Consider the following 23,531-nt stretch of genomic DNA (forward strand, 5'->3'; position numbering starts at 1 on the left):
CAGCGAGTGAGGGGAGGTAAGGCCCCTGCGAGCAGAGCTGCAGCCCCGCAGGGTCCTGCTGCGCGGCGCGGCCGGCTCCGTTACCGGCGGGGGGGGGGGGGATCAGCGAGCCCTTGGATGCAGCGTGTCCTGAGCTTTAGTTTCATTATGTGCTTTCGCCTTTAAAGGGGTTTTATATGTCTGACGGACTACTTTAAATTTGACAAGATAGAGTTTCAGTGGTGGTTTGTGCAGCAGCGCTGTTGGCTGGAATAATGAACAGAGCGTGAACCGGGACCCGGTGAATCGGGGAGTGTGGTGAGGTTAAACCTGGCTATTGAATGCAAGTAGAGAGGTACGCTTACAGATTACATTCAAATAATATTAACCTTTAAGGTTGGTATCCAGAACGTCAAGACTCAGACCGAGCTTACTTAGCGTTTCCCTCGCAGCTTCCTCCTTGGTGGCTGAAGCTGGTAGCTCTCAGCTTGTCCACTGAATATAATAAAGATCTGTTCAGGAAACTTATGGCTAAAGCAGTTTTATGAATATCTGTGTGGTGCATCTAAATGCCTTAAAAATTTAATACGTCAGTCAGTAGAATTGGGCAATAGTAAAAAGCGTTAGAGATGCACATGTTTAGAGGGACCATTGCAACACTTCTGTGTGGTCAAACGTTAAATACATTTGGACATGACTTTCTGTTTTGTCACTGACTAACTCTAAAGTAGCCATCTGAATTCTTTCTTAGTTTGGGGGTAATTCACTCTTATCTCTCTTCAGTGTCTATGATGCATAAGCATAACAACTGCACATTTAATCTCTCTTTTGTCGTTTGTCCTGTAGAAGTACAAGCATGGCATCCATGGAAGAAAACTTTCCTCGAGGGGGTATCCAGAAAAAACCCACAGAGGGAAAAACACCCAGCTCAAAGTTAGAGCGGGACAATTTGTTTGATGTATGTTGTTCATGTGTTCTTGAATAACTCTGCTCAGAGCTCTTCCACTGTCAGAATATGACTTGCAATCTTTCTTATCCCTTACTTGTATAGTAAACTATAGAAGGGACTTCCAGAAAGACATAACTGTTGACATCCACCTTTCTTCTGATCTCTTAAAGGTCCCTGATGCATGTTGAATGTGATGACAGAAAAAGTTAATTCAAAATTATCAACCAGGCTTTAGCTTTTAAACTTTCCACAGGCATCTTGTCCTGAGGTGCTTGTGTAGGGAGGCTAGTCCTAGTGGATGTAGACTAAGTTTGGTCTTTCTTTTTCTGTTAGTAGAATGTTGTGCAGATGACTTGCACGACTCTTTTCTATTCCCAAGATTCCCAGTTTTATAAATGATCAGCCTCAGCCCAAAAGGAGATATTTTTGGAAGACTTATGTGTAGACATATAGCAGTTGCCAAGGTTGTTCTCTGTTTTTTCTCCAATACTAGTTATTTTCTTCTAGTTTTATTCTTGGCAGCAGTTCATCTCTTTATCCACTTTTATTTTTTTCCTCTCTGCTTATATTCTGCTGTAGGTTCACCATGAAGAACAATCCCAGAAAAGAAAAAGGAGCCAAAAGGATCAAGGAAGACAGAAAAAGTTCAAGGCAGACAAAATAGCTGCTGCTAAAGACCATGTTGTGAATATTGAACCACTCACAATTGAGGTTTGTGGATAAATGTTTGATGTTGTGTACATCTCTCTTCTGGGCTATGTAAAAATTGCATGTTCTTCCTCACTAAATCTGTAAAGCACATCAGTGACTCGGGATGAAAGTGTGTTTACCACTGTTATCACTGACTTGCCAAGGTATCCATTGTATGCTATTTTTCCTGCTTTCCCAGGCCATCTGTGAGGGGATGCTGCTCCTTGGTTGTATAAAAGAGGTCAGTGACTACGAGCTAGTCATCAGCTTGCCAAATGGACTTTTAGGATTTGTGCCAGTCACACAGATCAGTGATGCCTACAGCAAAATGCTGAGCAAGCAGGTGTCCCAAGGAGAACTCCTGGAGGTGAGAACTTGGGTTGGGGCTGTGATTTGTGCCTGGGAGCTGGGGAGTGTTAATAATACCTCAGAACCAACCCTAAGGTCTTGCTTAGGAGCCTCCTTTCTGATGTCTTGGAACTGACCTGAATTTGATAGCCTGTAGTGCCTTAGCCTTCGCTAAATAGTCCTTGAACTTCATAGACAGCCTGTTGAACACAAAGAGATTTGTGTTGCCTATCTGCTGCTGCAGCTAAATACTGCTCCCTAGCTGTAAGCAATGATGGGAAGAAGTTGGGGAAGTGGCTGGAAAATGATGTGAGGGTGCAAGTGTTTCTCAGGGATGTGGGGAGTAGCATGAACCTTGCACTTTCGTTGTGTGTTGCTGCATGCAACGTGCTGCTGCGCAGTGCAGTGTATCTCTGTATTGAGATCCTGGTATTTGTGGCATTTCCTGCCTTTTATTGTAGTGTAATAGAAACAGGACTTTCCTGTGGGATTTTGATTTCAACAACTGCTTCAGTAACAAGTTCTGTCCTTATATTATTTAATATAGTAAAATTTGTATGTTTCTCACTTGATTGTGTTTCTGGGCAGGACTTGAATTCGCTCTCAGACATGTATTCTCCAGGGACATTGGTCAGATGCATTGTTACCAGTGTTGAGAAAAGTGCTGATGGACGTCGGAGTATCAAATTATCAATCGACCCCAAGAAGGTCAATAAGGGTCTGAACGCTTCAGCACTAGCATCGGGCATGGTATGTGTTCTGGGTCTGTCACAGCCTCTAGGCTTTGGAGGTGCTTCTTGCACAGTGCGTAGGGGAACATTTCTGTTTGTCCTTGCGTGGGATCAGAGAAGAATGTGGAGCTGCTCCCACCATGGAAGAGACCTGGGAGGAGAGAACTGGTCCCAGGTTGTCACTCATTAAATCCATTAACCTGCTTGTGTTTCAATACGGACAAGTTATTTAATGACCTATTTCTGAATAGGTTTCTTTGTTATTTATGCAGAGAATATTTAACCTGCTTTGTAGAGGTGTTTAGGTTAGCTTTTGTGTTTCTGGCTGTATGGTTGCAGGCATGTGCCTGCAATTAGAGCACCTGCTATTTTTGAGCATCCTAATTTTTTTCCCGGGTGGTTTGTGAACTCTGTACATGCATAGTTGCATAAGGGTAGAGTTGAGACCCCCCTGCCAGATGAGCTCTGTAATAAACAATGTATGTATTCTTTCTGCTGCTCTGGAAAACTCATCTCTGTCCTCATGAAACAAGCGAGTATTTGGGTGGGGAATCTCTTACCAGATGTGTGTTCTTTGAAGACCCAGCTGTTTAATCACATTACTGAATTGCGGTGCTTCCCTCCCAACAGCTGCTCTCTGGCTTTGTGTCTAGTGTGGAAGACCATGGCTACCTCATTGATATTGGAGTCAGTGGGACTCATGCTTTCCTGCCTCGTCAGAAAGCCCAAAATTACATCAAAGCAGTCATGAGAGGTATGTAGTAGTGCAGGAGGGGTTGCTGGCGTTAAAGTGGAGGTGGAGAGTGACAGGGATTAAAGATTGTTTTATCTGTGGTGTTACTGCATCTCACTGAGATTGGGTGAAGGTGGAGTCTTAGGAAGCTTCTGAAAACAGCGGTTTTTTGGCTGGCCTGCAACAAGCCGTTGGGTTTCGGCCTGTTTTCTGACAGTCTGTTACTGTTCCAAGCCCATTTATCCTTGCTGGCAGTAGACTTCACTTAGATTGAGAGGAATTCTAACTTCTTAAAATAGAGGCAACTCTGAAAAAGCTTTGAAAAAAGTGGAAGGGAATCCCTGAGTGTTTCTGGTGGAGATTTTATGCTGTGGCTTGTCTTTGTAGGGTCTGACTTGAAAATAGGCCAGAACCTGAACTGTGTCATTGTGGAAGTAAAGAACGAGGGAAGAGTGGTCCGTCTGTCCATTGATCGATCAGAGGTTGCTGCATCCCTTGCAACAGAGCGACAGAACTGGACGCTGTCTAATTTATTGCCAGGGCTGGTGGTAAAAGCTCGAGTGCAGAAGGTAAGCTCTCATTTGGGTTTGTTTTTTTGGTTTTTTTTGTTTCAGTTTGGGTTTTTTTGGTTGGTTTTTTATTTTTTGAGTCTTGCTGAAGGTGAGGAGACAGGTGAAATAGAAATGGAAGCTTATGCCCTGGAAAATTTTGTGCTTGGGCTCGATTACTTTAAAATAGCAAAAACTATTATCTGCTAGACACTATTCCATCCACTTCCTTCACTGAAGGTCTGATCTCTGTCCTGGTTGTGGTGCCCTGAATATGAAGGCTTTTGCCTGGAGTTGGTGAGGAGGGTTGAAGCAGAACAGGATCCATTTTGTGCTTCTCTGGCCTTTGCCTAGGAAAAGTATTCCACAGGTTAGCAGTAGTCTTCAGAGTTAACACCGCATTACTGAAAAACTAAAGCATTGTTTTTGCAAAACAATGTAGAAAGCAGAATTGTTAGACAATTTCCTGTCTCTTGTGATGTGTTTGTTGATTAGCACTGACAGCACATTTTTGTGAAATGTGAGAATTGCTCTCTGTTTTTGAGCTGCGTGAAAACGGAGTGCAAATTTTTTTGGCATCTTTTCCTTCCCCTTTCTAGGTGGCCCCAATGGGGATCAAACTGAGCTTTCTGTCTTCCTTCACTGGTGTTGTGGATTTCATGCACGTGGACCCAGAGAAATCCACAAACTATTCTCCAGATCAAGTGGTAAGGAGGGTGAAGGATGGCTGGAGTTGGTATGTTGCTTGCAACATCTCTTATCTTCTCCAAGATTTCAGTGGAATAATCTCTGAAATCTTACTGATGATATCTGTCTTCCTTATCTTTTGTTTCAATTACTATCATGGCTGCTTTAGAGCTGTAAAGAGCAAAGCTATTCCTGGGGCAATGGAAGACTTATTTGGGAAGCATGAGAGACTTGCAAGTGATAGAAAATTTCTTGTGCCATCATGGTACGAGACTAGCCTATGAACAACAGAGAGAAGCAAAAATCCCTTGTCTGTGAAGCTGTTAGAACTGAAGTGATGTCTTAGTAGCAATACGGGGAAGTGGTAGTACATGGACAAAGAGTTCAGGTCTCAAGCATAATGCCTGAAAACATGAACAAAGTGCCTTTTGTTGCAAACTTTGTTTAATGAGCATTTTATCCTCTCCCAGATGAAAGCTTGCATCCTCTCTATCCACCCCACCTCCAAGGTGGTGCGGCTTACTCTACGGCAGGCCTTCCTCCACCCAGGGGGGTCCCCAAACCAGCTCTCCAATGATCGCATGGGGGCAGTGGTGGAGGAGTCAACAGTGAAAGCTTTCTACAAACAGTTTGGTGCTGTCCTTGAGCTTGATGATGGCACTCTTGCATTTGCACGGGTGAGTACCAGGGCAGTGAGTGAAGTCCTCTGTAGCTATCTTAACCTCATGGGGAAGGAGGCTAGGAGGAGGTTTTATTTTCTACCATTATGTTCTTTGTGAGACAAATACAACAAAATTAGGACTACAGGGAAGGTGTTTGCCAAATCATACCTCCCCTTGTTCAGGTTGGAATGTGGAAGGGTTGTTGTAGAAGAACTGGTGAAACCTGCTGCATGGAGCGAGTGTGTTAAAGGAATGATTTTGTTAGATGCTGCCATTCAACCTAAGGTCTATATCAGTGCTTCCATTTTCTAAACACTAAATTGTAATTTTTTTTCTAGTTGAAACATCTTTCAAAAACCAGAAAATCCTTTAAACCTGGGTCATTTAAGGCAGGATGCAAACATAAATGTCGGATCATTGACTACAGCCTGATGGATGAGATGTGTATTGTATCTCTGAAGTAGTAAGTTTCATTGTTTGAAGGATTAGAAGGGTTTTGTCAGGAGTGGAAAATACAACACAGCTTTGCTGGACTGGAACTTGCCGTTTAGGGTTTTTAGATTGTATCTGTTGTCTCATGTCAGATTGTCTGGGTATCTGCATATCCTCCCTGTACTATGGGGAGTTGGGACACTGTCAGTATAGTTGGTGGGCTGAGGCACAGGGAGGCTAAATTACTTCTGCTGAGACCATGGCAGGAGACTGTGGCTGAACAGAAAATTGAACCTTGATCTTTCAAGTGCCACCCCATTTTGTTCCTCCCTATTAGTATTTCCATCTGTGTGGTTTTAAGGAATGCATGTGATGGGTTTGCATTTCATGGAGCTGTGGCTGATTGCCGTAACTGTGTGGCTGTCACCTGGAATGCAGCCTGGTCAATCTCCCTGAATGTTATGTCCAGAGAACCATTTTGGGAGGTGGGTCACTTGGAGTAAAACAGAAGAACTCTGGAGCTGTAGAGCACTGGAGTGTGTGAGGGATAATAGGGACAAGGCAAAGAGGGGATTGTTTCCTGTTATCCTGGATGTCCTTCAAGTTGACTGTTTGCCTCTTGCTGTGTCTCTTTCCTAGTCAGATTATTGAAGCACGGTTTCTGCAATACCAAGATATCCACACGGGTGATGTGGTGCAGGTGAGCTCCTGAAGGACTAACACAGTGCTCTGTGGTAGTTATACTTAGAGCAATGATCTGTGTAGCATTTCCCCTGCCTAATATGTGTATTCCACTTCTGATCCTTACCAATGATACAAAAATGAGAAAAACCTCTACTTGCAGAACTTGTTTAATGGGTTGTGATACTTTTGCTCAGTTTTCCATTCATGATGCTGCCAAGGCAATCAAATTTTAGCCACAGTCAGCCATTTATTTATGTCCGTGAATACATTTTTAGAAAGGCTTGAGTGAAAGAAACTAAAACTTGCCTCACAATCAAAGTAAAAATGTGTGTGTCTACCATCACAGTCAGCTGATGTGCAGAAAGTTGCTCAGTTGTGATGATTCATATGTTTGAGTCATGACTGTATTGGTTATGTCCCTGGAAACAGTTCTAGCTTGCCAGAATCAATAGGGATTTTGCAGAAGTAGCCTATGCTTAAGGAAAAGAGGCTGTAAAACAACCTTATGGAATGTATAAAAGTTAATCGGTCAGATTGGTTGGGTGGCGTGTGGGTTGGACTAAGATTTTATTTTTTGGAGGGTGATTAGATTTGGTGATAATAGGTGATGCAGTATCTTGGCTGTTTCCTGCCTGTGCGCGATCTGCTTTTCACACTGAATTTACTGATCCTTTTCCCTATTTTGGATTCTAGGGCAAAGTGTTTGCTCTGAAACCCATTGGGATGCAGGTGAAAGTTACTGACGGGATTAAAGGGCTTGTGCCATCCATGCATCTTGCTGATGTGATTCTGAAGCAGCCTGAGAAGAAGTACAACATAGGAGATGAAGTCAGGTGTCGGGTGAGAACTGCCAGACAGGGTCTTCAGCTGCTTTGCACTCTTTTGTTCTGAGTATTCAGCAGCTGGATTGGTCAGACAACGGCAGACGTGCTTTTTGAACCTTCTTTTACTCCATTCTTGTAGGTGCTAGAGTGCAATCCTGCAGGAAAGAAACTGATCCTTACTCTAAAGAAAAGTCTTGTCCAATCAAAACTTCCAGTCCTCTCCAATTATGAAGATGCAAAACCAGGTCTGATCACACATGGCTTTGTGGTATGTGCGAGGGAGTTTGGCTGCATTGTGAAGTTCTACAATGATGTCAAAGGTCTGGTACCCAAGAATGAGCTGAGCTCAGAACCCATATCTTGTCCAGATAAAGTCTTCCATGAAGGCCAGGTAATCAGTGTACCTATGCTATGCCTTGTGTTTAAATGCAAAAGAGAAATCTGTGTTTAAGTTGGGAAGAACCAGCTACACCAAGAGATGTTCATGTCCTTTCACTTTAAGTAATAGTTGTGCTCTGTGTGAAAGGGGCAGCTTTTTGAGTATTTCACAGAGCTGTCTTTATTTCTAGGCTCTCTTTGTTCTGGTGTGCAGCAGGGACCATTGTATGTAGGGGTGACACTTGACTGAGTTACTGAGATCTTAGTAGAAGTTTGGGGTTCTAGGCTGCAGTTAAACTAAGTTTAAAGTAGTTAAAGCTTAATTTACAAAATTATAAAAATAAGGTTTTCTGCCTCTGCTTTATTCTGGTTTTCCTGTTTGTTTTAATCCTGTGCATCTTAAACCAGGCGTTCTGGGAACCACACTGTTCACCAAGTTCTGATCTTTGTTGTGGGCAAGCTTATAGAGATCTCAGCCCTCTTCATTATTTTTTCTGGTGCTTTTATTTGTCTTTAATCCTGCTGTTTGTTGGCGAAGGAGAAGGGTAATTTTCCAGTCAAAATTTCTGACTACAAATCTGGAGATATGAATTTTATACAGACCTGCCACATACTTTTAGCAAGTCATTTAATGATTATGTGCTTCCATTTTTCGTGTGTGATCAGAAGGACATTTGTCTCTGGTTGAACCGATTAAGTTATAATCACTGGCTTGCTATCCTTAGGTATGAGGGGAAAGTGTACTGTGTATGCATTACCCTGTCTCATTTTGTAGGTGGTAGCACAGTGAGGGGGAGGATCAGCTGAATTAAACTTTTGTTTTATCTCTTTTTGCTGCAGGTTGTTAAAGTAATGGTCTTAAAATGTGAGCCCCATCAGGAAAGACTCTTGTTGTCCTTCAGATTATCAAGCAAGCCTGCCCTGAATGACAAAACGGAATGCACTCCAAAGATGAAACAAGAAGTGAAATATCAAATAGGAGAGGTATTGAATTCAGTGACTGCTCCCTTTTTTGCCTTTTCCTACTTGTTTTCCAAACAATTTGGTATCACTTTGAAAAACTTGGCTTCAAGAAAAGCTGTTGGTGGTCAGAAACCAGCATTAAATCTACATTTGTTGTTGTGTGGTTGGCCTCCTGTATCAAAACCAGGATCTGTGTTGTCGGAGGTCAGGATAAAGGAGTCCCAGAACAGTATTTCTGGGGTACCAATTAGTGCTGCTACTCCTAGGTGGAGTTGTCTTTCTTCTGGATGCTGCTGATGGTCTCACTCCAAAAGCAGCTGCTTTTGCTCCTTGGAAAAAGACAACTTCAGCAAAATATTTTGAAATGCTTTCCTGTTGTCTTTGGAATGAACAGTTTCCAGCACCCTGCAGATACTGCTAATGCAGGGAGTGAAGAGTTCTAATCTAATTTAAATTATTCCCTTTGCTCTTCAAATAAAAAGTCACAAATAAGAGAATGTTTCTAGCTCTTGATTTCCCTGGTTGCTGAGAATTGCCTTTTATTTTCCTGTCAGTGTTGGCATGCTTTTTAGGCTCATCTCTGCTCGTGTGAGATTTTTCTTGTATGTAGCGGGGAGGCCATGTCAGAGCCCCTGTAACACAGCATCTGTGCATCAAAATGGATGACTTCAAAGACACCTGGAATTTTATATGTCTGTATTTGTTCTCTTTTCAGATGGTTGATGTGAAAGTCTTGAAGAAGAAAGATAATGGTCTAGAGGTTTCTGTCTTAGAAGGTGAAGGCAATGTGGTGGCCTTTATTCCCACAGCGCACCTTTCTGACTTTGTTGTTAACTGCAAGCTCCTGTGGCATTGTCTTCAAGAGGGAGATGTCCTGCCAAGAGTTATGTGCCTAAGTGACAAGGGAGAGCATGATGTATCCTTTTGCCACCTTAACCAGTCAAACAAAGCAGGGGGAAGGGGGGAAGGAGATACCTGTCAGGAGCCCACAGTATCTGCAACAAAGAGAAGATATACTAGTCAGTGTGTTGAAATGGAAGTGCCTGTCAAGTTAGCGATGCTTCAAAGAGTCATAACTTCCTTGTGTGAAAAGTGAGGCCAAACTGCTGCTAGAATCCCATCAGAACCAGGACTTGGTTGTGAATTGGCTCACCTTCCTAACCAGTTTCTGGGCTGTCAATCATATCACAACCTTAGCAAAAATTTTGCTAGTTTTAAACCAACAATCAGAACTGAAATATGAGGAAGTTGACATTTTTGCTAGTGTGAAGCATGTATCTTTAATGCTGATCAGCTTAAGAGACAGCGGTTGCTAAATTTTACCATAGAGAGATCAAGACAGCAATTGGAATTGCAGGATTTTGAGCTCCTCTGCTGTGTAACCTGCAAAAAGTCCTCTAGCCCAATGGGTAGTAGCACCAAGAGATTTTCTTGGCATCAGGCTCCTTTCCTTCATTTTTTCCCATTTTTCCTAACTGGTGGTTCAGATCTTGAGCAGAAAGTCTGCAGTGATTTCTGCTGTACAGGAGGAGCAAGTTGTGAGAAGTTTCTGTGAAATCCAGCCTGGGATGCTCTTGACTGGTTACGTGAGGAATGTGATGCCCTTTGGAGTGTTTGTGGAGTTCCCATTTGGTGTGACAGGACTGGCACCCAAAGTGGTAAGCAAAGCATTTGCTTCAGTAAACAGCATGTGTATAATCAGGCATGCTTGAAACATGGCTTTTAGCAAAGGTACAATAAAAAGGAGGGAACAGTAGGGCGGTGGATCCTGGCATTTGCACAGCTTCCTCCAGGGTAAAAGCTGCTTTTAGGTTTGTGTTTTAATTCAGTTCCAAAATGAAATAAAGGACTTAATTGAAGTGAGCTTAAGTTTAAAATAAGGATTTTATGTGACTTCAGTAATAATTGATGGCTTTTTGTTAGTGTTTGTAAATTTCTCTTTTGCATTTTCATGAAATCTTAACTCGGACCCTTCTGAACAGCACTGCGGGTGGTTGATGGTTAGCACTGTGCTCAGTAACCCTTGCCCCTTTGTTTCCTTTTCACAGAGCATGAGTGACAAGTTTGTGACGGATACCAAGGACCACTTTGTGGTGGGACAGACTGTGATTGCAAAGGTGATGAGCATTGATGAGGAGAAGCAGCGTGTGCTCCTCAATCTGAAGGTGTCGGAGTGCAGCTCAGGCGATTCTGCTGCAGAGAGCTTTGCCCTGCTGAATCAATATTTCAAGGAGATGAAAGAAATCAGGAACTTGTTGAGAAGAAGAGGTAAAAGGTTGCACATGTTCTGCTAAAGGGGATCGTATAAAAAAAAACCAAGGGAAGGCCATTTTCTTTTAAGTGAAAGAAAGCTCAGTTCAAGCAAAGACTTGGCTTCCAAGAGGAGCTTACTAGAAGAAGGATGTGTGCAGTGTCTGTCATTGGCAAGAGGGCTTTTTGGAACTACAGCTGGAACAAGCTGAAGAAGCTGCTCTTTTCATTGAAGTCTGACAGGCTTCTTATATTGATGGAGGTCAAGGCTTAGAAAATTAAAAATAAGGGGATAAATAGACGAACTGCGAGGTCCATATAGCAAAAGAGGAAGGGGGATACAATGATACTAAAGAATTAGTCCCTTGAAAGGTCCTGTGCAGGTGAAAATAAGGAAAGCCAGGGTGAGATTATGCATGGGATAACTGATTTTTACAGAGGAATTTTTCAGCCACCCTGAGCCTTAGCCAGGATCTGCTCAACTAGAATCTATAGGGATGCCTTTATTACCTTCAGTATAAGGATAATTATGTTGACACTCAAGTGCTTGTGATAACCCACACCTAGTACTCACATAGGGATGAGTTTGTATAAATAGATTTGCATACTTGTATTACAGGTTTGCTGAACAAGTCCTTTAGCAAAGGTTTGGTCACATGCTGTTTTTCTAGACTTAGGAACACTGGATGCATTACAGTTTATTTTTATCAATTTCTATCTTTGCCTTTTTACATTCTTTTTATATCCAGTAATGTTTAATGTTTTATTTCCTGTAATTGTGAATTGACAGGTTTGTTTTGTATTTTTAGTATTAATCCATTTTGCTTTCACCTTTTTCTATATGCAGTGCTGTGTGACAGTGTTTATATAAGATCAGAAAATGTTACCTCCAGAGTTACCAGATCTGTAATTTCACAAAATTGTCTCTACTTTGATTAAATCTTAGAAGTTACTTGTTTGTATTTTTACAGATCCAGGAGTCTAAACTGTTTGCTGTTATGAAGGTGGATATAAATTCTTATTCATGCTTTCTTGAGCAAATGTGAAAACTCCCTTTCTTTTGCAAAGACACAGAATAGATAAAACTGATTTCTCGCTGTTTCTTCCCTTTATTTAGGGGAGTCCAGCATGGCCCAAGGCCTTAGTGAATTGATGCCTGGGAAGGAGCTGCAGTTGGTTGTGCAGGATGTGAAGGAGGATGGCTCAGCACTGTTCAGTGGCAGCTCTGTCACGGGCTTGACTGTGACAGCCACTCGCTACCATTTGGGAGGTGAGCATCTTTTGAGTGCTTGTTTTGGTTTGGAGAAATCTGTTCTCCTCTTCAACAAATGACTTCTACATCTGGTCACGAAGTTGACTTTGTTACAGTAACTTAGTTACCATTAGTAACTCACTGTGGTCTTCAGGAATTAAACTGAACCACACACAACCCTTAGTGTCTGTCATGTGTCCACTAGCTCAGTTGCTCATAATCCTTTACTGTCATCAGGATTTAATAATAGAATTGTAAAATGGTTTGGGTTGGAAGGGACCTTAAAGATCATCTAATTCCAACCCCCCTGCCCTTCTTGTTCTCATTTGTAGAGAAAAGTATTGCTCCTGGTGAGAACACCAAGGCATTGGTTCTTCATGTGGATGCCCTCACATCCAAGGTGTATGTTTCTCTTCGGGAAAAACTGTTAAAACAAAGAGCCAAGCAAGTATGTGTTCAGTGTATTGATCTGTGTGTTTCTGGTTGTCTGTCAAACTCAAGATTACTGAATTTGGGTGGGGGCGCTGTTTCCTCCTTTAGAACTGTGGGAGGTAGAGTGGAGGGAATCAAAATCTCAGCAGGGTAAGTCACTATCTTTATTTCATCTAGCAGCTCACAGAGAACTCCCAGCACCCTGCTGTCGTGCAGCACATAGCAGAAGAGTTTGCCATCGTGTCTTTGGAAACAGGCCAGCTGGCAGCTATCCCCATAGCCTCGCACTTCAATGACACCTTCCGCTTTGACTCAGAAAAACTGAAGGTGGGACAAACAATCTCTGCAACCTTAAAAGCAGTGAAGGTGAATGACCACGGAGTCTTATTAGCAGTAAAAGACCCAGCAAAGAAGAATGTTTCTGTAAGGGTCCGGAACGAATCTGAGACAGCATTAGAAGAGATGCTTCCTACTGTGAAACACTCACTTTCTCCAGGGGATGTTGTTACTGGTACTGTTAAATCTGTCAAACCAACCCACGTCACAGTTGCTATTGATGACAAGCTGACAGGTTCAATCCACGCATCCCGTATTCTGGATGAAGTGCCCATAGGCTCTTTTCCAACATACACTCTGAAAGCTGGACAGAAGGTGACTGCCCGAGTCATTGGAGGCAGAGATGTGAATACTCACAGGTGGGAAAACATGCTCCTTTTATTACTTTTTGGGGAATGTGACGGGAGAAACAATTATTCAGTTCAGGTCATCTAGGCTGCTCCCTCTGTCACTGGATACTGTTACAGCTATCCTTGCTAGTGTAGTTGAGGCCTGAAGAAATCTGCCATTATATTGTATCTGTGATCCAGGTTTTGGTGAAGCTCTCTACCTATGTCACTGTATTTATCGTGAGTATAGATTGCAAGAAAAAAAAGATGTCTAAGCTCTTAAGGTCCAGTGGAAGTCTTAAATGCAAGCAGGATTTGGCCCCAGGGGCTAAATTTGCCAGAGTGTTTTGGGTACCTAAATTGCCACTGAAATAGTACTAGGAAGAACTGGAACTTGAAGGCTTTGGTAGTTTTAGAGAACTTACACCTGTTTTTTTGCCAATGCAGAGGGATTACAGGTGACTGGGGCCTGGGGAAATAATGAGAAACTGTAATCCTTTTCCTGTTCTTTAGGTACCTGCCCATCACCCATCCACACTTCACACAGTCCATTCCAGAGCTCAGCATTCGACCAAGGTAAGTATTAACCTCTGTGCTGTCTGTAGATGCTTTGAAGACCTTGTATCCATGTAGGTTCCCTCCCTTGTTCCTGCCATTTGTGAATGATCTGACCATGAGCAAGGAGCTGCAGATGTATGCAGTGTGGCAAGGCCTTTTATTCCCTCTTTCACCACACTAACTTTGGGAGCTGTGTTAAACCTCACGATGTTCTCCTAGCACATGATTTCCTTTGAAGATCTGTTTGGCTTCAGGTTCTGCCAGTCTGGATTCTGGTATGTCCCTTCATGTCAGAAGGATTCCCTGGGCCCAGAGAAGAATTAATTCCCTGCAGAAGGATGCAGCTGGGGAGGGGATGGGGATAGGGATGAATGCCACAAAGGCATTCTCACAGCAGTACTGGCTCACCAAAATCTCTTGGGTTTCTAACTCCTATCTTTGTCATTAGGACCAAAGCTGTCTTACTGATATTCTATTTCTTCATTTGCAAACAGCGAAATAGAAGGGGAAGTCACAGCACTGCTGAATGTTAAAGAAGACAGTACCATCAAGAAGCTTGGACTCTACAATGTTGGACAGACAGTCACCTGTTTTGTGAAAAAGGTGAGGTCAGAGTCTTCCTAAGAAGTGTGCTCGGTGAGGCAGTAAGTGGGGGTGACCTTAGGGGCCTTAGTTCAGACCTAAATACTGACACTACTGTGATCTTCGTTAACTGTGAGAGTGGCCCATGCAAAGTGCAGTGTCTTGGGGGGAAAGCAGGAGAAGGAAGTCATGTTTGCTATGCTTCATGGAGTCAAGCAGACTCACCCTTTTCAACATGCCTGTTTGTTGCAAGCAGATGCTTCCCATCCTGCACTCTAGCAAAATGGCCTTTGAGAAGTTGTGTATGCCACCTGTACAAAGTATACTCACTGCTGATCGCCTGTGTGCACTTGCCTGTGAACTTTAGCAGTATTATGCTTGTAGGGGTGGAAGCCAAATCACCATTTTTGCCTGGTGCAAGAGCCAAGGCTTAAGTAGTTCTTTCTAGTCTTAAAAATTAGCAATTCCTCTAGGGAAGGGTTGTTTTTTTTTTTTCCCCAAAGTCTCATGCTGTCTTCTCTGGTTATTTGGTATCTTCTCAGTATAACATCCTCAAAAATTGGCTGGAGGTAGAAGTTGCCCCTGACATTCGAGGAAGAGTTCCTCATTTGCTGCTGTCTCTGAACACCAAGGTAAGAAGCCATTACAGATAAGCTACACAATTTTTTTTTTCTGAGCTCGTGGCTGCAAGTGGTGACTGCAGATGCTTCTGACATCCATGTGAACGCATAGTCCAGGCATCACTGCTCCTCACTGACAAGCAAGCACTATGCCTGTAGCTAGTTTGGCTCAGCATAGCAGAGCCACTGAAGCAATGCTGAGCTATCAGTCAAGTGTGCATGTCAAAGATATGTTTAGAAACAGTAAACCTTTATGGGAGAAACATCAGTCAAAGTTGTGCAAAGCTCCTATCATGATAATAAGTGGAAATCTGTCTTTTCTTTCAGGTCTTAAAACATCCAGAAAAGAGCTTCAAAAATGGCCAGGCAATGTCAGCTACAGTGACTGGAACAGATGTCACCCAAACAAAACTCTGCTTGTCACTCACAGGTATAGTGGAGCCTTAACAGCAGGACCTCACTGCATATGATGCTTTACTCAGGTGGGCTTGCACTGACCTCTCAGGTGAAGATGTTACACTCCAGAGCCACGTTGTACCTCCCTGTAGGACAGAACTAACCTCTGGGACCCTGACCCAGATGTAGCAGCATGCAAGGCAAGAAAGGTCAGGCCTTTAGACTAAAGAATCACTTTCTTCCTGTCTCAGGCTGAAGCCCTTCTCTGAGCCCTTATGAATGTTTTCCTTTCTGATCTCAGACATGAGATGATGCATTTGTCAACATTTGTCAGTTCTTCTGGATCCTGGAACTATGCAACTAGGAGACCTTGTCTGGGCTACCAAGGCAAACATTGCTGTGCACTGAGGGTGCATAGACTGCACCTTACCACAAGTTGGTGGGTTTCATATGTGGCTAGGCAACTAAAATCAGCTTTACTGACTCATTACCCCTGTTGCTTTGGTTGTATGCTTTTGGGGTATTATGACGTCCTCTCCCGCCTTCACTTTTTTCAGGAATTCAGTCACTGGAGCAGGGCACCATCACTGTAGGCATGGTAACAAAGGTGACTGCGCACATTGGTTTGACCATTGCGCTGCCCGGTGGGAAGACTGGCAAAGTCAGCATCTTTCACCTGAATGATATTTACACAGAGAATCCTCTGGGTGACTTCAAAGTTGGCAAGATTGTCAGGTCAGTAATTCTCTTTCTTGCTTCCTCAAGCTGCAAGGGATAGAAATATCCCCCTTTGGTGACAGGCTTTTTACTGTCATAAGATGATGCCAGACCTGTAAAGTTCAGTTTGTAGCTAAGAAGTAATGCTGATTTATGACCTTACATGCATTTGGGTGAGTCTTGTATTTTCCATGTATGAAGGAGCCCCTTTTCAGCCACCTTCTTGGACTATGTTTTTGAGAGTAGTTTTTCCCTCAGTCCCATCAGCACCTTAGCTAAGAGAAGACAGTTATCCCAGCCTTGCTGTGGTTCTGTGGGCTGTTTGGTAAGTCAATTGTATTTACATTTGTAATGCACAAATAATTGTGTTTCCCTGCTTCACAGACTTCTTGGGAAAGATGGAGAGTGCAACAGGCCAAGTGATTCAGCTGTAGCAATCTTAAAGTATTGTACTAGCAATAGGTTCTGGGTAAAGCAAGTAGATGTGTTTCAAAAAGCCCTTTAGCTTGGTTTCATGAACTGTTGTGTCATGCTGGTTTGTGTTAACAAGTGCTCCAAGGGACAGAGTGGTTTGTTTCCTCTAGAGATTCATTCTGCTAGAGAAAATATCTATTTTCTACCTGTCGCTTTCTTTAACAGGTGAAAAAGCTTTCTGTTTTCTCCCCTTACTCTGCCATACAGGTGTTACGTCCTCTCCAATGAGAATGGCAAAATCCAGTTATCTCTCCGGCAATCCCGGTATGTGTCTTCCCTCCAGACTTTTGATCTCTTACTAATGAAAGTGAAATACAGTAACTGTTGATTTTGGCAAATCAGTGTGAAGTGTTCAAAGGACAAGGACTAAATTTTTTTTTAAGGGATTGAGACTTGTTCCTAGTTCAGAAAGATTTTCCTATGTATTGGCAAACATAGAGGTATCTGACACTTAATGTAGAGCTGATCAAGTGGGTTCGGACTTAATTTCTGTAGATCACAGTTTCTAGACCTGACTTAATTGTTTGTTTTCTTTTTTTTTCTATTTGGGAAGAAAGGGAAAGTTCCACCATTGAATTTGCAAGGCAAACATGTTACTTTTCAATGTTCAGCTGCATTTAAACATTTTAATTAAATGGTAGACTTAGTCCTAAATGTCTCTTAAAACTAAGCTTCTTGCTTTCCCTTCTTTATGGAATAAAAATGCATAAACCATATGGAATGAAGTATCTTAGAAATAAGTGGAAAAAAACCCAAGCCAATTCTGTGCAACATTTCAGACAGCATTTTACTCATTTTCTTAGTGTCAGAGGAAGCCAGGCTGATCTGTTTTGTTTGGCTTTGTTTACAGCAGCATATCTATTTTCTAATGCTTTGTATCGCTTGGCGGAGATGCAGCTAGACCATTTGAATAAACTGAAAGGTGTCCCTGATCTGGTGCTTTTTCCAGAAAGTACTAGCTGTTGTTAATACCTGTTTCTTCTTTTGATACTGGACAAGATTGTGGATTATTCAGACAAATGCTTTAACTTCTAACCTCTGCTTTCTTCTAGGCTAAACCCAAAGAGCAACAGCAAAGTAGAGGATGTTGAAATAACAGGTATTAAGGATGTTAAAAAAGGCCAGCTAGTGAGAGGTTACGTAAAATCAATCACTCCATCAGGCGTATTCTTTGGGTAAGTAGTATAAGAAAATTATATTGGGAACTGAGGGGTCTTGGAGAACGTATTTTGAGTGTATAGTTCTGGAGTCTTGTTTGGGGGTGGCCTCTGGTGTAATGCAATGTTGCAAGAGGAATTTCCTTCTGGGAATGAAGATGTCATTGCTGCTTTCTTGAGCCTGTGAAATTAAAGTAGGGGAAGTTTGGGTGACACTATATAGAACTGGTGATGCCAAAGATATAGTCACTGTATTTTTTTTTTCTTTTCCCCTGCTATGGAATACTTATTTTTGGCTTTTCTCCTCATCTTAGCTTGTCCACTTCTCTTCTGGGCCGAATCCTGTTCCAGAATGTTTCCCCTTACTTTGTACAGAAGCACTCCTTATATGAGAAGTACCTGCCTGAAGGAAAGCTGCTTACTGCCAAGGTGCTTCGGTAGGTTCAATGTTCTTTAAAAAGGACTATGAATTAGAAAGGAGAGAATGGAAGGAGGGAGGATAAGAGTCGGGAATATTTGAAAGAAGTTCATATCCTTGCAGTCACTGTAAATGCTCAGATTTTTTTTTCTCTTCTCTTCTCTCCTGCTACTCCTGGCAATGCATCATAGTGTAAATGGAAAAGCAAAACATGTTGAGCTGTCTCTCCTGTCTGAGGACACTGGAATGCCAAGCGTCTTGCCTGAATCCCTAGGCCTACCACGATATGATGCCGAGGAGGAGAGAAGAGAGGCAGGTGACAGCAAAAAGAAAGAAGAGCTTAAGCTGAAGACAAAACGGAGAAGAGGAAATTCTGAAAGTGAGCAGGTACGGGTGTGATTGCGCATGACACTCTAAAGGGCTTGGTTGGTCCAAATACTGAAGGGACTGGGAAGATCCACTGGGATCAGGCTGAGGAATTATACAGAGTAGGAAAAAGAGATTAAATTCCATTGGAGATTAGCAAAGATCAGAAAGTATTCTATTTGGGTAGGAGTTAACTGAATTAGCAGCCTAATTGTGTTGCTTTTGTGGCCTGTCCTGTCGATCTTGGCACTTCATGGCACGAGTTTATTCTCTGTTATGTGAGAGGACAGTGGGGGGTGCTCTGCTGTGGCACCACCCTCTCTTTGCTGTCAGGCTCATTACTTTGTGATCTGAATTGCCTTTAAGATTTATCCCTCTTCTTGCACTCCACCATGCACTCATTTCCCTTTGTTGCAGGAGGCTAAGCCAAAAAAAAGGAAGATCTGCCCAGCAGATGAAAATGACAGTGGAATTGAGGTATATTACCGGGAGGAGGAGGATGATGACCAGGAGGAAGAGGCAGCTAAAAAGAAATCTAAGGTGAGGAGTTTGGAGGAGAACCTGAGCCTGAAATTACTTTCCAGCCCTACTGAGATGTATTAGTTTTGACTTGGATGACAGTAAGTATCAGTGCTGCAGATACGAGTGACACAGGCTGGTGTTTTTGAAAGATCACTTGAGGTGGACTGAGTTTAAATTGCAGCAAAGGTGACTAGAGTTTAATGTTTTTGCTGGTGCACTGTTTGCAAGTGTGAGAAGTCAATAGTACTGGCCAGAGAGAAGCCACAAGCAAAGAGTAGTTGTCTGATCTCAGTGTGAAAACTTTGAATTTAAACCGAGGGTATTCCCTGTCTTTTTCCAAGCAGATAAGGAAACCTGGTGAAGCTCCCAGGCTGCAGGTTTCTACGGGCTTCACCTGGGATGAGGACATGAATGCAGTAGAGATGCCTGTGCTGAATCAGAAGGAAGAGAGCTCAGAGAGCGAGGAGGAGGAGGATCCACAGTCGAAGGTACTATGTACTAGTGTTGCCTGCACAGGAGACACCACATGGTGGCTGTAATGTGTTGTTTCAGTATTTGAATGTCTGTCTGCCCTATAGAAAAGCCTTGTAACCTGAGGGAACCTCTCTGATAGCTACAATAGAATCTCCTTAACTACTCCGAGCATTGGGGTTAGCAGCAGGTATCTATGAAACAGAGGAGAAAAGGCCTTATTTTAGCATGGCCGCATGAAAATAGGGCTTCTTATGTTGACATGCTAAAAAAATAATTATTTAGGGTCAAACAGACATTTTCATGAAAGCAATTTTTTTATTTGATGCCAGCTCTGTGTTTTATTTTCTGAGTGTTGTAAATTTACAGGAAAACCTGGAGATTAAATACCTTTTCAAATTATAGTCGTCTTATTTAGAAAAACACCAAAAAAACCCTTTTATGCTGTAATTTTTGAGAAGAGTTTTCCAGTGTGAGCAATTCAGCAAAATCAGAAACAAGTTCATGAATTACTTTCATGTTTACTTTTTAGAATTTCCCCTGTCCCTCAAAACTCACCTCTGTAAATGCCATGCATGGCTAATGCTTTGTTGCCCAAGGTATAGCTGCCTTATGCAAAGAACTATGGCACTGTCAGTTCCCAGTTTAGATCTGAGTCACTGTAGTGATCCAGCAACTCAGTCTTGCACAATTTCTGCCCTTATATCCTGGATTTTTACAGAGTGCAGAGTGGTGGTGAGCACTGGCCTGGAGGGTAAAGGTGGAAGAATGAGAGGGAGGGGTGAAGTGTGAATCCTGCAGTTGGGGTGTGTGACTAGTGAAGTATTTGGATCCTCAATGTATTTCATGAAAGGAAATGAGATTTCATGTACTGCTGCTCTTCTTGGAGGTGTGAACTGTGTGTGTGTGAAGGGGTGGGGGGTGTGTACTATTTTCCTTCTCTCTTAAGCAATTGGTCCCACCTCTTCCTGTGAAAACTGCCTAGCCTTGGGCATATTGGGGTCTGGCTGTGCTTTAACTGGGCCTGCCTATTCCCACATGAAGTGGCTGCTTTTCCTCAGTCTTACTTTTTGCTCTTTCAGCTGAAGAAACAAACAAAGAAGGAGAAGGAGCTGGAGAAGCAGAAGAAGGAGAAGGAGCTTTGCAAAATAGAGGCAGCCCTGATGGACCCCAGTCGACAGCCCCAGTCAGCAGATGACTTTGACCGCCTGTTGCTGAGCAGTCCCAACAGCTCCATCCTCTGGCTACAGTACATGGCTTTCCACCTCCAGGCTACCGAGATTGAGAAGGCCAGAGCTGTGGCAGAGAGAGCGCTTAAAACAATCTGCTTCAGGTAATAATGGGGCTCTGCCTTTCTTTGCCGCAAAGAATAAATCATGGTGGGGTAGTTGTGATGGCAGAGGAGCATTGGCAGCATCATCAGTGTGTGTGCATGTGCGTCTGGAGTGGCAGAACCTGTTTCAGTGAACTCAACAAAATTAAACGGTAGCAATTGTCAGCTGGCCCTTTGAAGGTCTGGCCTGAGGCACCACAGTTGGCCTGCAGCTGACTTGCTGCAGCTCATGAGCGCAGTAGCTCCTCAAGGTATCACTAAACACACGGACATGCCTCTGAGCTGTCATAATGGTTTGGAAGATTATAATGCTGGCAGTGATGTTGTCCTTAAATCAAAACATGAAACAAACCATGAAACTCTTGTCGCCTTTTCCATAGGGCTGCAATCTTGTGTATTAAATAATCTCTACCGCATGATTATATTGTGCTTTCTTGAATTAACCTTGTGGTTTATAATTACAAACAACAGTGATCAAAAGTTTTAGTGTTAATTAGTAGTAGCGTAGTAGTGTTAGTTAGTTGTAGTGTTGTGTGTAGGGCACAAAACAACTGCTGTGCCCTGTTCCAAAAGTGGTGTGCCAGTGAGCAGTATGCCCTCGTCCTTTGTCCTGGAGACAGGCTACAATCAGTGAGTCTTTGTAGGGTGGTTTGGAAAAAGCTAATGAAGACTGGTAAAAGGCTAAATATTCTTCTTCACATCTGCTTGAAGGGAAGAACAGGAGAAGCTGAATGTTTGGGTAGCTCTGCTGAACTTGGAGAACATGTATGGTACTGAGGAGACACTGATGAAGGTCTTTGAGAGAGCTGTTCAGTACAATGAACCTCTGAAAGTCTTCCAGCATCTGTGTGACATCTATGCCAATTCTGAAAAGTACAAGGTAAGAGAGGCACTACACTACCAATGCTGGTTGTATAAGCTTCCAGCTGTCAGATGTTAGGCATATCCTGTTCCTAGCTGGGATTAATAGTTATGATTGACAGCAGACAAGGAACTATTGATACTTGCTTTTCTGTCATAAGTGTTTGGAGGTGCCTGAGCCAAGAGTAAGAGTTTTAAAGCTACAAGGCTTTATTATGAATCTGTGTGGTCTAACACAACTCTGCCCTTCCAGCAAGCAGAAGAATTGTACCATACAATGCTGAAGCGTTTCCGTCAGGAGAAATCTGTGTGGCTGAAATATGCCTCTTTCCTCCTGAAGCAAGGACAGACTGAGGCTACACACAGGCTTTTGGATCGTGCTCTCAAGGCTTTGCCCACCAAAGAACGTAAGCAGTCTCTTCCCTGTCTGTAATGGGGACCACTTGTTGACAGATCTCCAGTAGATAGGCTGCTCTCTGATATCTCTGTCTGTGACAAAGTTTGTAGTAAGTGAAAAGTGCAACCAGTTGGTGCTGAATGTGCTGCTCTTGATTCTCAGAGAAGAGGGCTGCTGTGATACCCTAACATGTCATTACTTGTTCCAGATGTGGATGTCATTTCAAGGTTTGCACAGATGGAGTTCCGTTTTGGGGACGCAGAACATGCCAAGGCCCTCTTTGAGAGCACCCTCAACAGCTATCCCAAACGGACAGACATCTGGTCCATCTACATGGACATCATGATCAAACATGGCAGCCAGAAGGAAGTACGGTGAGTTGTGCTACAGCAGGCTGGGAGGGGGCAGAGTACAGTGCTTGGAGCAACACCTGAGAAGACCAGAGGTACCTTGCAGCATGAGGTTGAATATGGCCTCCCAGAGCAGAGCAAAAGAGAATTTTTATCACCTAGAGAAAGAAAACGAGTGTGTGGAAGTGCTTATCCTTGCCAGGACTGGGGAGATTCCAAGAAGATCCATAGAGCAGACAGGGACTGATTTGTAAGTAGTGACCAGCATTGACAGAAACTAGAGGACTTGCACTGAGATTCATCTGTCCTTCTGGAGGAATTGCTTTGTTGTATCTGAAGGGTGAGATCAAGCCCTTGTGTATCTTGTAATATAAAACTGGAGAAACTTTCCCAGCTTTCCACATTATGGATCCAGCCACATCCACTTACTGAATGCAGGGCCAAATACAGTGGCTGGATCTTAGCTTAAGTTGACTAGCAGCCTTAGAGTTCTGCAAGTAAACAGAGAGCTTCTAGTTTGAGGCCTTGGCTAGTTCTCAGGAATCTCTTTCAAGTACCAGCACTTTGCAGCAGGTCGAGTGTCTCCCCTGACTTTCTGCTCTTTGTTCAAAGGCAGGATGCGGGGCTTGTGTTGAGTGCTGTCACCAAAGCAGCAATCTTAATCACTTTGTTTTTTTGCAGGGACATCTTTGAGAGGGTCATACACCTGAGCTTGGCACCAAAGAAGATGAAATTCTTCTTTAAACGCTACCTGGATTATGAGAAGAAATTTGGTACAGCAGAAAGTGTCCTGGCTGTTAAAAGAGCAGCACTTGAGTATGTGGAGACCAAGAGTTCCCTTGCTGACACCTAAGTATGGTGCAAGTAGAAGCAGAGAAACTCAGCTCTCCATGCAGTGTGGGAACTGAGAGATGTGGGAGTTCTACCATTCTACTATGAACAGAGTTTCTGGAGAGCATTGGTCTACGACCAAACCAAACCGGAAAGAACAATCTAAGGAAAAGATTAGATAGAGGTTTGCAGCTTTGTCCAGATGTTACAAATAATCCTATTCTGATGAATTTGAAGATGTGTTTTTAAATATAGACTGTTTTATAATCAA

The 23,531-nt window shown here is 42.9% G+C and overlaps 1 protein-coding gene across 2 annotated transcripts; it reads left to right on the forward strand.

The window, feature by feature from the left end:
- Nucleotides 1-835: 835 nt before the first annotated feature.
- On the forward strand, nt 836-23,531 carry PDCD11 (programmed cell death 11). 2 transcript variants are annotated; one of them, XM_010081917.1, is made up of 35 exons: nt 836-937; nt 1,508-1,639; nt 1,818-1,985; nt 2,555-2,716; nt 3,328-3,451; nt 3,818-3,999; nt 4,578-4,685; nt 5,136-5,342; nt 5,666-5,790; nt 6,399-6,459; nt 7,137-7,283; nt 7,407-7,658; nt 8,486-8,629; nt 9,324-9,524; nt 10,096-10,266; nt 10,657-10,876; nt 11,976-12,128; nt 12,443-12,558; nt 12,720-13,237; nt 13,721-13,783; nt 14,260-14,368; nt 14,890-14,979; nt 15,295-15,397; nt 15,921-16,098; nt 16,762-16,818; nt 17,607-17,729; nt 18,026-18,148; nt 18,321-18,516; nt 18,913-19,035; nt 19,362-19,505; nt 20,571-20,821; nt 21,533-21,701; nt 21,936-22,089; nt 22,288-22,453; nt 23,111-23,531. In XM_010081917.1, the coding sequence occupies exons 1-35, from the start codon at nt 836-838 to the stop codon at nt 23,280-23,282; spliced, it is 5,514 nt and encodes a 1,837-aa protein (XP_010080219.1). In that variant the 3' UTR covers nt 23,283-23,531. The 2 variants fall into 2 exon arrangements, with proteins under 2 accessions (XP_010080219.1, XP_010080220.1); XM_010081918.1 differs by having other exon boundaries at nt 12,723-13,237.

This window comes from Pterocles gutturalis, unplaced genomic scaffold (assembly GCF_000699245.1).
Source record: "Pterocles gutturalis isolate BGI_N339 unplaced genomic scaffold, ASM69924v1 scaffold6069, whole genome shotgun sequence".
Taxonomy (NCBI): Eukaryota; Metazoa; Chordata; class Aves; order Pterocliformes; family Pteroclidae; genus Pterocles; species Pterocles gutturalis.